A 13913-nucleotide genomic window follows, 5' to 3' on the forward strand; every position below is an offset into this window, starting at 1 on the left:
AGTTCTATTCCATCCCACACTCACCAGCAATCTGGACTAGTTCTCACACCATTGTGCTACCGGCTGGGCTGAAATGGCAAGTTAACCACTCCTGGTGGGTGACAGTTGTCTTGGTCTCCGCTAAGGCAAACGTCACCGCATCAAGAAACCAATAGCCAATCAATCTTAATGCGGGCTGGTTATCTTTTGAACAGCACTTATCTCTTCTCTCCAGAGGGGTGTATCACAGAGCATGACCAAAAAGTTAGCCAGCTACAGTAACTATGATTTGATATTCATATACAGTGGGGCAGAAAAGTATTTATTCAGCCACCAATTGTGCAAGTTCTCCCACTTAAAAAGATGACGCCTGTACACTTCAACTATGACAGACAAAATGAGAAAAGAAAATCCAGAAAATCACATTTGTAGGATTTTAAATTTATTTATTTGCAAATTATGGTGGAAAATAAGTATTTGGTCAATAACAAAAGTTTCTCAATACTTTGTTATATACCCTTTGTTGGCAATGACAGAGGTCAAACGTTTTCTGTAAGTCTTCAAGGTTTTCACACACTGTTGCTGGTATTTTGGCCCATTCCTCCATGCAGATCTCCTCTAGAGCAGTGATGTTTTGGGGCTGTTGCTGGGCAACACAGACTTTCAACTCCCTCCAAAGATTTTCTATGGGGTTGAGACTGGCTAGGCCACTCCAGGTCCTTGAAATGCTTTTTACGAAGCCACTCCTTCGTTGCCAAGGGCGGTGTGTTTGGGATCATTGTCATGTTGAAAGACCCAGCCACGTTTCATCTTCAATGCCCTTGCTGATGGAAGGAGGTTTTCACTCAAAATCTCACGATACATGGCCTCATTCATTCTTTCCTTTACATGGATCAGTCTTCCTGGTGCCTTCACAGAAAAACAGCCCCAAAGCATGATGTTTCCATCCCCATGCTTCACAGTAGGTATGGTGTTCTTTGGATGCAACTCAGCATTCTTTGTCCTCCAAACACGACGAGTTGAGTTTTTACCAAAAAGTTATATTTTGGTTTCATCTCACCATATGACATTCTCCCAATCTTCTTCTGGATCATCCAAATGCTCTCTAGCAAACTTCATATGGGCCTGGACATGTACTGGCTTAAGCAGGGGGACACGTCTGGCACTACAAGATTTGAGCCCCTGGCGGCGTAGTGTGTTACTGATGGTAGGCTTTGTTACTTTGGTCCCAGCTCTCTGCAGGTCATTCACTAGGTCCCCCTGTGTGGTTCTGGGATTTTTGCTCACTGTTCTTGTGACCATTTTGACCCCGCGGGGTGAGATCTTGCGTGGAGCCCCAGATCGAGGGAGATTATCAGTGGTCTTGTATGTCTTCCATTTCCTAATAATTGCTCCCACAGTTGATTTCTTCAAACCTGCAGATTCAGTCTTCCCAGCCTGGTGCAGGTCTACAATTTTGTTTCTGGTGTCTTTGGTCTTGGCCATAGTGGAGTTTGGAGTGTGACTGTTTGAGGTTGTGGGCAGGTGTCTTTTATACTGATAATAAGTTCAAACAGGTGCCATTAATACAGGTAACGAGTGGAGGACAGAGGAGCCTCTAAAAGAAGAAGTTACAGGTCTGTGAGAGCCAGAAATCTTGCTTGTTTGTAGGTGACCAAATACTTATTTTCCACCATAATTTGCAAATAAATTCATTAAAAATCCTACAATGTGATTTTCTGGATTTTCTTTTCTCATTTTGTCTGTCATAGTTGAAGTGTACCTATGATGAAAATTACAGGCCTCATCTTTTTAAGTGGGAGAACACAATTGGTGGCTGACTAAATACTTTTTTGCCCCACTGTATACTGTAACAAATGATTTTTAATTTAATTAAAATAGTGTATATACCCTTTCAATTTCAAGGCCGTCTTTCTCTACATCAACTAGGAAATATGGAATTCATGAGGCGATTTAGCAACGTTAGCCAGCTAATTATTTGACCCTGACAACCCACTGTTCCTCTGTGCAGTGCATGGGCGGTACTGCTGGACAGGAGCCAACAGAGGCTCCAGTTGGTCCTGCTGCCCCCGGCCCTGTTCATCCCTGTAACCCAGGACCAGGCCCAACGGGAGGAGAGTGTGGAGGCTGTGCCAGAGGGGGTTCACCCCTTCATCATCTACGAGGAGATCACCGACATCTGGATCAACGTGAGTTAAAATAAAACTGGCTTCGGCTCTAAGGCCTAGATTTTGACTTGAGATCTAAGCATGGAACTCAATATGTAATAGAAATCATCCTTACTGCTTGCAGTGCCCTGATTTTCACGAAGTTGTAGTTACATGTCTTTGTTTGATATTGCTGTTACTTGTACTGTAGTTTTTATTGGTTAATTTGTTGTCACATGAATGTTAAGTTAAAATTCTCTTCTAATTATACATTTTGAAATGAAAAGATTTAGTCTTAACCTTTTGAAACCAGAAAATGCTCTTTCTTCTAGGACTCATGTTATGGCAAGGCCTTTTCTTTGTTTCAGGTCCATGACATATTTTATCCTTTCATTCAAACAAACGATGATGAGATCACCTTCCTCTGGGCGAACGAGTCCAAAACTGGCTTCTGCCATTTGTACAAAGTCACCACGCTGTTACAACAGGGCTGCTACCAGTGGACCAGAGACTACATGCAGACAGAGGGTAGCAGAATACACTGTTTATACTCTGATTTATGGATTAATGGTAAAGATGTGAATAGAGGTGCACCTTCCCAAATCTATTTCTGATAATATTTTGGGAGGTCAACTCCATAGGAGGCTGCTGAGGGGAGGACGGCTGATGATAATGTATGGAATGGGTATCAAATGCATGGACACCACGTGTTTGGTTTGTTTGATACCATTCCATTTATTCCATTCCAGCCATTACTATGAGCACATCCTCTGCAGTTAAGGTGCCTCCAGCCACCTGTGGTCAACTCATTTAGTCTACTGGTTGTTCCTTTCAGAGGACTTTAAGTGCCCGATCAAGGAAGAGGTGACGTTAACCAGTGGAGAGTGGGAGGTGTTGGCCAGACATGGCTCCAAGGTAAGCCCTAGACACACACCTCTTATCTAAAATGAATGCCTAAAGGGTTTTAGCATTTTAGCATCCCTACCAACTCAGATCTGGGTGAACGAGGCTACCCAGCTGGTGTACTTCCAAGGCACGCGGGACACGCCCCTGGAGCATCACCTATACACTGTGAGCTACGACTCCCCGGGGGATATGGTCAGGCTGACCAAGCCAGGCTTCTCCCACAGCTGCTCTGTAAGCCAGGTAGGTACATTACCTTAGCGACAAGCTCTGTCATCTTCTTTTTTCCTTGAAATTAAGCTTGGAGGTTTTGGCATTTTAGCTTTTTGAAGATTTAGTTGACTGCACCTGTTCTTATGTTTCTGCTCTATCTTTCTGTAGAATTTTGACATGTTTGTCAGCCATTACAGTAATGTCAGCACACCTCCCTGTGTCCACATCTACAAGCTGATGGGCCCAGAGAGTGATCCACTGCACAAAGAGCCTGAGTTCTGGGCTAGCATGATGGAGGCCACAGGTAAGTAAGAAAGGGGGTCAGTTAGGGCTGGGAATTGCCAGGGACCTCACGGTACGATATTATAACGATACTTGGGTGCCGATACGATATGTATTGCGGTTCTCACGATTCTATATGTATTGCGATTCAATGCTGCAATTTTATTGCGATTTTAGTGCTGCAAACATATTGCTTACTATATGTCTGCCTCAGAGAGACGAGAGAGCATGAGAAAATTAGTTTGATCAGTTATGGAAATGAAAGTGCTGAAAACATGTTGGCTCACTATTTAAAAAATATGGAGTACAAGCTATAGGATGAAAAATACCTGAGTTTTGGCGTATGTGTGTGTATACATACATACATACATACATACAGGCATGCATGCATGCATACAGACATGCATATACACACACACATTTTCTTTATTTTTACTATTTTCTACATTGTAGAATAATAGTGAAGACATCAACTATGAAATAACACATATGGAATCATGTAGTAATCAAAAAAGTGCTGAACAAATCTAAATATATTTTATATTTTGAGATTCTACAAAGTAGCCAACCTTTGCCTTGATGACAGCTTTGCACACTCTTGGCTTTCTCTCAACCAGCTTTGAGGTAGTCACCTGGAATGCTTGTTAATTTTATTTGTTTGAGCCAATCAGTAGTGTTGGTAACAAGAACAGCTCAAATAATCAAAGAGAAACGACAGTCCTTCATTACTGTAAGACGTGAAGGTCAGTCAATCTGGAACATTTCAAGCACTTTGAAAGTTTCTTCAAGTGCAGTCACAAAAACCATCAAGCGCTATGTTGAAACTGGCTCTCATGAGGACTGTCGTGTCTTTACTATCATTAACTGAAGACTGATAGTTTTTATCAAAGATTCTCTGTAATTAGTTATTACGCGATTAGACTGATTAATCATGTAACTGTAATTACTAGGAAGTCGGCACCAAGGAAGAATACTCAGATTACAAATTTATAATTTCCTAATATAACTTTTCAGATATTTTATCTGATCAATTAGTCTTCGAATTAATGAATTATTTACTTTACCTCACGTTAGTCTCATTCCAAACGTTGGTTATCTGCACGAACCCAGTCTTCACTATGAGTCATCCATACATCATTTGTCTTAAATAATTTATTTATTACTTAGTAATTCACAGAAATGTATAAACAAACAAACAAACAAGGTAAATGTGGTTACATGAAATGATAGGAGAATGTGCCCTAGTGGGCTAAACCGGCATGGCGGCTTGTTAGACAAAAGGGGAAGTGAGGGTTGACCTAAGAAGTCACTACAGAGTGATAATTATAACAATTGAAATGCTAATCCTTTACACATGAACGCTCACTCATTCGAGAACAATTGCAATCAATATATATATTTACGCTCAGTGTGTCGTCTTGATCCCTGGTGAAAAGTTTGTTTCTTTTGTAGACTTGTCCGTCTCTCTCCTTGTCTCTCTGCCGTGGTTATAGTGGATAGTTCAGTGACATTCATTCATTACCTTATAGAATGGATGTTTCGGCAGTTGTCGTTCTTCACATTCAATGATATCGAATTCCTAGCTGCAGACTAGTAATTAATATCAAAGACTTGTTCTTATTCTGTCGGTATCGATAGTCTAAGAGTTTAGCCACATGGTATGGTTAAAAGATTCAGCAATGGTCTACAACCTTTGTCTCCCCTAATGGAGAAAAACATGGTCTGTAACCTTTAGCCATGTCGTAATTGAGGTAAGCTCGGTCTGCTGATCGAAAACCCGAGTGGGGGTTTTATTCGGAAGAGCTTAAAAAGGGCTGTTCCAGGAGGCCTGACCCTAACTGGGCTCAGGGGCAGTCCTCTGATTTAGTTCAAATCAAAAGGTAATTGTATTTTTCTTCATTAAACAGTCCAAAATCATATTACACAATTATACAAACAGTATCATACTCACTCATTCATCTTATACAACAATTAGATGTAAACCTCATATCTGAGGCTATTATATAAACAACGTTATGGTAATGTGGTCACATCTTCTCCCATGAGCTTCCCCAAGTTGTGACAAACGGACCAGTTCGTAGCTGGATTCTTCAATCTTTTATACTTTCTCCGGAACATGATATTTGTTCGTACCTCAAGTTCTGTGAGGTGGAAGGATTTCCTTTGTCCTCTATGAAAATGTACTCTCTCTGTACTGTGTGTCCATGAGGAGATCCTCAGGAATTTACGACGTCTCTCTGACCACAGCAACCTAGTTGAAGGAGGAAAGGGGGAGGCAGGGAGAGGGGGATGTGGCTTGCTATACCCAAAGAGGCCAACGTCATGACAGGACTGACACAGGAAAGGAAGAAGTTCAGTGGAGTTACCAGCCTCAGTAATTGCAGCCCAAATAAATGCTTTACAGAGTTAAGTAGCAGACGTATCTGATTCATCAACTGTCCAGACGAGACTGCGTGAATCAGGCCTTCATGGTTGAATTGCTGCAAAGAAACCACTACTAAAGGACACCAATAATAATAAGAAGAGACTTGCTTGGGCCAAGAAACACGAGCAATGGACATTAGACCGGTGGAAATATGTCCTTTGGTCTGATTAGTCCAAATTTGAGATTTTTGATTCCAACTACTGTGCCTTTGTGAGACGCAGAGTAGGTGAACAGATGATCTCTGCATGTGTGGTTCCCACCGTGAAGCATGGAGGTGGGGGTGCTGGTGACATTGTTGGTGATTTATTTAAAATTCAAGGCACACTTAACCAGCATGGCTACTACAGTCTGCATCAATACGCCATCCCATCTGGTTTGTGCTTAGTGGGACTATCATTTGTTTTTCAACATGATAATAACCCAACACACCTCCAGGCTATGTAAGGGCTATTTGCCCAATAAGGAGAGTGTGATGGAGTGCTGCATCAGTGAACCTGGCATCCAGTCACCCGACCTGAACCCAATTGAGATGGTTTGGGAGGAGTTGGACCCCACAGAGTGAAGGAAAGCAGCCAACAAGTGCTCTGCATATGTGGGAACTAATTCAAGACTATTGGAAAAGCATTCCAGGTGAAGCTAGTTGAGAGAATGCCAGGAGTGTGCAAAGCGGTTATCAAGGCAAAGTGTGGCTACTTTGAAGAATCTCAAATATAGGATATATTTTGATTTGTTAACACTTTTTTGCTTACTACATGATTCCATGTGTTATTTCATAGTTTTGATGTCCTCAATTATTCTAAAATAGTAAAAAGAAAAACACTTGAATGAGTAGGTGTCCTAACACACCTTTCTATATAAGGTCCCACCTTTTATTTCAGCGTGAAAACCAAGCAATGAGGTCAAAGGAATTGTCTGTAGAGCTTCGAGACAGGATTGTGTCAATGCACAGATCTGGTGAAGGGTACCAAAACATTTCTGCAGCATTGAAGGTCCCCAAGAACACAGTGGCCTCACTTCTTAAGTGGAAGAAGTTTGGAAACACCAAGACTCTTGCTAGTGCTGAATGCCCCGCCCAAACTGAGCAATTGGGGGAGAGGAGTCTTGGTCAGGGAGGTGACCAAGAGCCCGATGGTCATGCTGACAGAGCTCCAGAGTTCCTCTGTGGATAATCTTCCAGCAGGACAACAATCTCTGCAGCACCCTACCAATACCTTTATGGTAGAGTGGCTAGACTGAAGCCACCTGGCACCATCCCTATGGTGAAGCATGGTGGTGGCTAGGTCTGTGGCGGTCACAAAATTTAGTCAACCGGTGATTGTCAAGCAAATAAGCATGGTGGTGGCAGCATCATGCTGTGGGGATGTTCGTCAGCAGCAGGGACTGGGAGACTAGTCAAGATTGAGGGAATGATGAGCGGAGCAAATACAGAGATTCTTGAGGAAAACCTGCTCCACAGTGCTCGGGACCTCAGACTGGGGCGAAGGTTCACCTTCCAACAGGACAATGACCCTGAGCACACGGCCAAGACAACACAGAAGTGGCTTCAGGGACATGTCTCTGAATGTTCTTGAGTGGCCTAGCCAGAGCCTGGACTTGAACCCGATCTAACATCTCTGGAGAGACTTAAAAATAGCTGTGCAGCAGTGCTCCCCATCCAACCTGACAGAGATGGAGAGGATCTGCAGAGAAGAATGGGCGAAACTCCCCAAATACAGGTGGGCCAAGCTTGTAGCGTCATACCCAAGAAGACTCAATGCTGTAATCGCTGCCAAAGGTGCTTCAACAAAGCATTTAGTAAAGGGTCTGAATGCTAATGTCAATGTGATTTTTTTTATTTTTTTATTAATTTTTTATATATATTTTTTTGAATACATTTGCAAAAATGTCTAAACCTGTTTTTGCTTTGCTTTGTCATTATGGGGTATTGTGTGTAGATTGATGAGGGGGGGAAAAATGGAATCCATTTTAGAATAAGGCTAACCTTTTTAGGGCTATGCTTCCAGCTAGCGGGACAACTTCCAGTGAAACTTGAGTGCGTGCAATTCAATTTTCAGTGTGACCTTATACTTGCCATTGTAAGAGGATGGTCTCTCTCTCAAAAAATGTTGGTTTTTCTTTGGATTTTCTCCTACCATATCTATTGTGTTTTACATTCTCCGACATTATTTTAACATTTCTACAAACTTCAAAGTGATTTCTTTCCAATGGTACCAATTATATGCATATCCTGGCTTCAGGGCCTGAGCAACAGACAGTTTACATTGGGCATGTCATTCAGGCAGAAATTGAGAGAAAAGGGGCTAAGAAGACTCAATGCTGTAATCGCTGCCAAAGGTGCTTTCACAAAGTACTTAGTAAAGGGTCTGAATTCTTATGTAAATGTGGTATTTCTGGGTTTTTATTTATTTTTATTACATTTGCAAAAATGTCAACCTGTTTTTGCTTTGGTTTTGTCTTTATGGAGTATTGTGTGTAGATTGAGAGGGGGGGGGGGTGGTGTGTGTATTTTATCCATTTTAGAATAAGGCTAAGTTAACAATGTGGAAAAGGTCAAGGGGTCTGAATATTTTCTGTGTGTGAACTTATCAATTTTCTAATATCGTCCAAAATAATATTGTAATATCTAAGTATCCCCCTCATCACTAGGGTCAATGCATTGAAATCTTCTGTTGGCTTTTCACCTCTGACTACAAAACATGAATGTATCAATGAACTGTGTTACCATAAGCACGCTGTCGGCATCACACTTAACTCACATGTTGAGACTACAGAATGGCCCTGCAAATTCAATGTTGCTTATTTATAGTTGAATGAGTCACTTTCCCAGGGCAGTCACATCAATAGAATCTGCCCTTGCAATAATAACTCCCCCAATGGAATGAACATCTATAGTATCTACAGTTAACCTCGATAGTGATATGCATTTGACTTCATATTGGTGTTAATGTTATTTCTCAGGGCGCCCAGGAGATTACATCCCACCAGAGATCTTTACTTTCCCAGGGAATTCAGGGTTCCACCTCTACGGCATGTTGTACAAACCACACAACTTGGTACCTGGCAGGAAGCACCCTACAATCCTCTTTGTGTATGGAGGCCCCCAGGTTCGTTCAATAAAAAAATTGTATTCTGTAATATAGTCTTGTTTGTGACAGTTTGGATTTCAAGGCTAGTTATATAAAAAAATATTAATATTAAAGGTTTTATCTCGTATGTTTTTAATGTTGAGGGGGGGGGTTTGTGTGCTCCAGGTGCAGTTAGTAAATAACACATACAAAGGAGTGAAGTACCTGAGACTGAATACGCTAGCGTCACTAGGCTACGCCGTCGTGGTCATTGATGGGAGAGGCTCCTGTCAGAGAGGCCTCAAGTTCGAGGGGGCTCTGAAAAACAAAATGGTAAACAGTAACACGACTTCACATCTCTACTAACCATACACCAGTGTTGTAGGTGTCAGTCTTTCACCTAGGTTCACCTGTGGTTCTCAGGGCCAGGTGGAGATCGAGGACCAGGTGGAGGGGCTGCAGTACGTGGCTGAAAACTACACTTTTGTGGACCTGAGTCGCGTGGCCATCCACGGCTGGTCTTACGGCGGCTTCCTCTCCCTCATGGGCCTCGTCCACAGGCCCAACGTCTTCAAGGTGAGAGGAAAGGTCGAAGTCGCCGCACAACTTCACCTCACATGCATTCTGTGTAAGAAATTAATCGTGACTGCAGGCTGTGAAGTTCTATGGCTTTGAACCATGAAGGGGTAGCAATGTGGCCCAGCCCTGGTTTAAATCAACAAGCTCAAAATATTGACTCTAAAACTGAATTTAACGCTCCAAAATCTTGACTGGTTGTACTGTACATATGGTTACTGTTCACTCAATCAGTTAAAATTAAGTCATTTTAGCATTAATTTTAAAGCCTGGTTGATTTGAGGTGTCCTTGTATGGTCTAGGTGGCCATAGCGGGTGCCCCTGTGACGGTGTGGATGGCCTATGACACCGGTTACACGGAGCGCTACATGGACCTACCTGAGAACAACCAGCAGGGATACGAAGCCGGTTCTGTCGCCTTGCACGTAGACAAGCTGCCCAGCGAGTGAGTCATCACCATTCATTACCGTTTACTGTCAACCTCAGGGTGCTTCACAGGCAATACGTAAAGGCAGCAGTAAAGAGATTCCAAAGTGCGGCTGTCCTGCAACACTGCTCATCACTTGTTTTTGATATGGTCCTGATGGGACAGACTTGCTTGGAATGTATGTCTCAATTAGCCTGATCCCAGCTCTGTTTCAGCTGCTGTATAGGCAACTCTTATGACAATGACCATAGGAGTTGGCTATACATAACGAACAGATCTGGGACCAGGATAAGTTCTGATGCGAGGGGAAACTAAAATGTGTTTTTTAAAAACTTTTCTAGGGATAATCTTTTATATTTTGTTTTCCTACCCAGGCCTAACCGGTTACTTATATTACATGGATTCCTTGACGAGAATGTGCACTTTTTCCACACCAACTTCCTGGTGTCTCAACTGATCCGTGCGGGGAAACCGTATCAGCTACAGGTAGGAGGGCAGTGGGTTTAGTTGTGTACACAGACCGACAACAGTGTTCATTCAACTTCACTGTATAAAATGGCGCGCGATGATGAGAGAATTGAATATATGGAGTGGAACCTTTTCCCAGGCTGACACGTTGTTGAAAACAAACAAACGCATTCGCTACAAAGAAGAAAAGTATGGGACTCATTTATTTTTCAAGGCCTCTTTTCAGAGCACATTAAAATAAACATTTTATAAATGAGGAAGACCGGTGCTTCCTTTCCGGGGGCTTTCTCTTTCCTCCATCTGTTCCTTTGTCTCCATCTCTTCAGATCTACCCCAATGAGAGACACAGCATCCGCTGCCCAGAGTCTGGAGAGCACTATGAGATTATGCTGCTGCACTTCCTCCAGCAGTACCTCTGAGGGCTGCAGTTGAATGAACAGAACCACTGCCCAATGTTACCATGCCCCTTCACATATACCACAGGAGGCTGGTGAGTGGAGGACTGGTCATAATAGCTGGAATGGAGTGAATGGATTGGTATCAAACATGTCTGATGTATTTTAAACCATTCCATTTCATCCATTACTATGAGCTGGTCCTCTCCAATTAAGGTGCCACCTGTGATAAACACTGTGCCCCATCTGCGATTTGCATCCGATCCCTCACACCACACTTAAAAAACAAGAATTTTTATAACAGCCTGGAGAAGCCCTCCCATGCTACCAACCCCTTCCCACGCCGAGAGCAGAGGGTCGTCACCTGTCAGTTTTTAACTGGACAATGACTGCAAAGAAGGAGAGAAGTAGAAAATATAGAGCAAACATGAGCATTTTGAGAAAAAGAGCTTGTTAGCATCAAGGAGTGATTTTCTGTTTTTATTTGGGATATTTGTGCCACACCCTGTTAGCAAGGGGGATCAGTATGAAAGTATATGGACTACTTTTGATCGCTCTGGATAAGAGCATCTGAAAATGACTAAAATGTAAATGATTTTTTTGTTCATACTTTGGACTGTGCTGTTGTAAGTCATGATGGATTACAGTGTTGTGTGGTGAGCCAAATGGTGTGGCCGCTGAGGACGGAAACCACACACTACCTGCAACTGGTATTTTAAGTGTGTATTAAAATAAAAAAAGTATTTTTAGGAATTCTTCATTTATAACGAGTGTCTAAATGTAGTAAGTCATTAAGACTACTATCTCCAATGCCATTTCACTCTAGTGATCAAGTCTTTGCTGAGCTTGTCGCCTCAGAAGAAGCAGGCTTCTTTAGCTTTTGATAACTTTTACTGACTTACATTTAACATTGCGATTGAGATGAATCAATAGGGTCACATGTACAATGCATTCGGAAAGTATTCAGACCCCTTCACATTTTTAACGTTACAGCCTTATTCTAAAATGGATTATTTTATTTTTTTCCCTCATCAGTCAACACACAATACCCCATAATGACAAAGGTTTTTATTTTTTATTTTATTTTTTTACATTTTTGCAAATTTATTTAAAATAAACAGCAGTTACCTTATTTACATTACTATTCAGACCCTTTGCTATGAGACACGAAATTGAGCTCAGGTGCATCATGTTTCCATTGATCATCCTTGTGATGGTTCTACAACTTGATTGGAGTCCACTTGTGGTAAATTCAATTGATTGGACATGATTTGGAAAGGCACACACCTGTCTATATAAGGTCCCACAGTTGACAGTGTATGTCAGAGCAAAAGCCAAGCCATGATGTCGAAGGAATTGTCCGTAGAGCTATAAGACAGGATTGTGTCAAGGCCAAGATCTGGGGAATGGTAAAAAAAAAAACATTTCTGCAGCATTGAAAGTCCCCAAGAACACAGTGGCCTCCATCGTTTTTAAATGGAAGAAGTTTGGAACCACCAAGACTCTTCCTAGAGCTGGCCACCTGGCCAAACTGAGCAATCGGGGGCGAAGGGCCTTGGTCAGGTAGGTGACCAATAACCCAATGGTCACTGACAGAGCTCCAGAGTTCCTCTGTGGAGATGGTAGAACCTTCCAGAAGGACAACCATCTCTGCAGCACTCCAACAATGAGGCCTTAATGGTAGTGGCCAGTCCTAAGTAATAGGCACATGACAGCCCGCTTGGAGTTTGCCAAAAGGCACCTAAAGGACTCTCAAACCATGAGAAACAAGATTCTCTGGTCTGATGAAACAAAGATTCAACTCTTTGGCCTGAATGCCATGTGTCACATCTGGAGGAAACCTGGCACCATCCCTACGGTGCAGCATGGTGGAGGCAGCATCATGCTGTGGGGATGTTTTTCAGCAGCAAGGACTGGGAGACTAGTCGGGATCGAGAGAAACGTGAATGGAGAAATCCTTTAAGAAAACCTGCTCCAGAGCGCTCAGGAAATCAGACAAGTGCGAATGTTCACCTTCCAACAGGAGAACGACCCCAGGCACACAGCCAAGACAGTGCAGGAGTGGCTTTGGGACAAGTCTGAGTGGCCCGGATCAAACCACTCTGGAGAGACCTGAAAATAGCTGTGAAGCGACGCTCCCCATTCAACCTGACCGAGCTTGAAAGGATCTGCAGAGAATGGGAGAAACTGCCCAAATACAGGTGTGCCAAGCTTGTAGCGTCATACCCAAGAAGACTTGATGCTGTTATTCGCTGCCAAAGTTGCTTCAACAAAGTACTGAATAAAGGGTCTGAATAGTGACAGTACCAGTCAATCATTCAAGGATTTTAAAATGTATTTTTTTGACTATTTTCTGCATTGGAGAATATTAGTAAAGTCATCAAAACTATGAAATAACACATGGAATCATGTAGTAACCTAAAGTGTTAAAAAAATCTAAATATATTTGATATTCTTCATTCTTGATGACAGCTTTGGACACACACTTGGTATTCGCTCAACCAGCTTCATGAGGTAGTCACATGGAATGCTTTTTCAACAGTCTTGAAGGGGTTCCCACATATGCTGAGCACTTGTTGGCTGCTTTTCCTTCACTCTGCAGTCCAACTCATCCCAAACCATCTCAATTGGATTGAGGTCGGGTGATTGTGAAGGCCAGGTCATTTGATGCAGCACTCCATCCCTCTCCTTCTTGGTCAAATTCAAATCAAATCAAATCAAATTTATTTATATAACCCTTCGTACATCAGCTGATATCTCAAAGTGCTGTACAGAAACCCAGCCTAAAACCCCAAACAGCAAGCAATGCAGGTGTAGAAGCACGGTGGCTAGGAAAAACTCCCTAGAAAGGCCAATACCTAGGAAGAAACCTAGAGAGGAACCAGGCTATGTGGGGTGGCCAGTCCTCTTCTGGCTGTGCCGGGTGGAGATTATAACAGAACATGGCCAAGATGTTCAAATGTTCATAAATGACCAGCATGGTCGAATAATAATAAGGCAGAACAGTTGAAACTGGAGCAGCAGCACAGTCAG

The 13913-nt window shown here is 42.5% G+C and overlaps 1 protein-coding gene across 5 annotated transcripts in view; it reads left to right on the forward strand.

Annotated features, from left to right (window-relative positions):
- Positions 1-11633, forward strand: part of LOC109889146 (dipeptidyl peptidase 9) — a 36080-nt gene extending 24447 nt beyond the window's left edge. For all 5 annotated transcript variants that reach the window (XM_031822537.1, XM_031822538.1, XM_020480360.2 and 2 more), the window contains exons 11-21: positions 1991-2168; positions 2495-2654; positions 2962-3041; positions 3120-3272; positions 3411-3546; positions 8908-9053; positions 9201-9347; positions 9438-9590; positions 9893-10035; positions 10392-10503; positions 10812-11633. In XM_031822537.1, coding sequence (XP_031678397.1) covers positions 1991-2168; positions 2495-2654; positions 2962-3041; positions 3120-3272; positions 3411-3546; positions 8908-9053; positions 9201-9347; positions 9438-9590; positions 9893-10035; positions 10392-10503; positions 10812-10904 — 1501 coding nt within the window. In that variant the 3' untranslated portion in view covers positions 10905-11633. The remainder of the gene's footprint in view (positions 1-1990; positions 2169-2494; positions 2655-2961; positions 3042-3119; positions 3273-3410; positions 3547-8907; positions 9054-9200; positions 9348-9437; positions 9591-9892; positions 10036-10391; positions 10504-10811) is intronic.
- The last annotated feature ends 2280 nt before the right edge of the window (positions 11634-13913 follow it).

The sequence above is a fragment of the Oncorhynchus kisutch genome, linkage group LG4 (assembly GCF_002021735.2).
Source record: "Oncorhynchus kisutch isolate 150728-3 linkage group LG4, Okis_V2, whole genome shotgun sequence".
Lineage (NCBI taxonomy): Eukaryota > Metazoa > Chordata > Actinopteri > Salmoniformes > Salmonidae > Oncorhynchus > Oncorhynchus kisutch.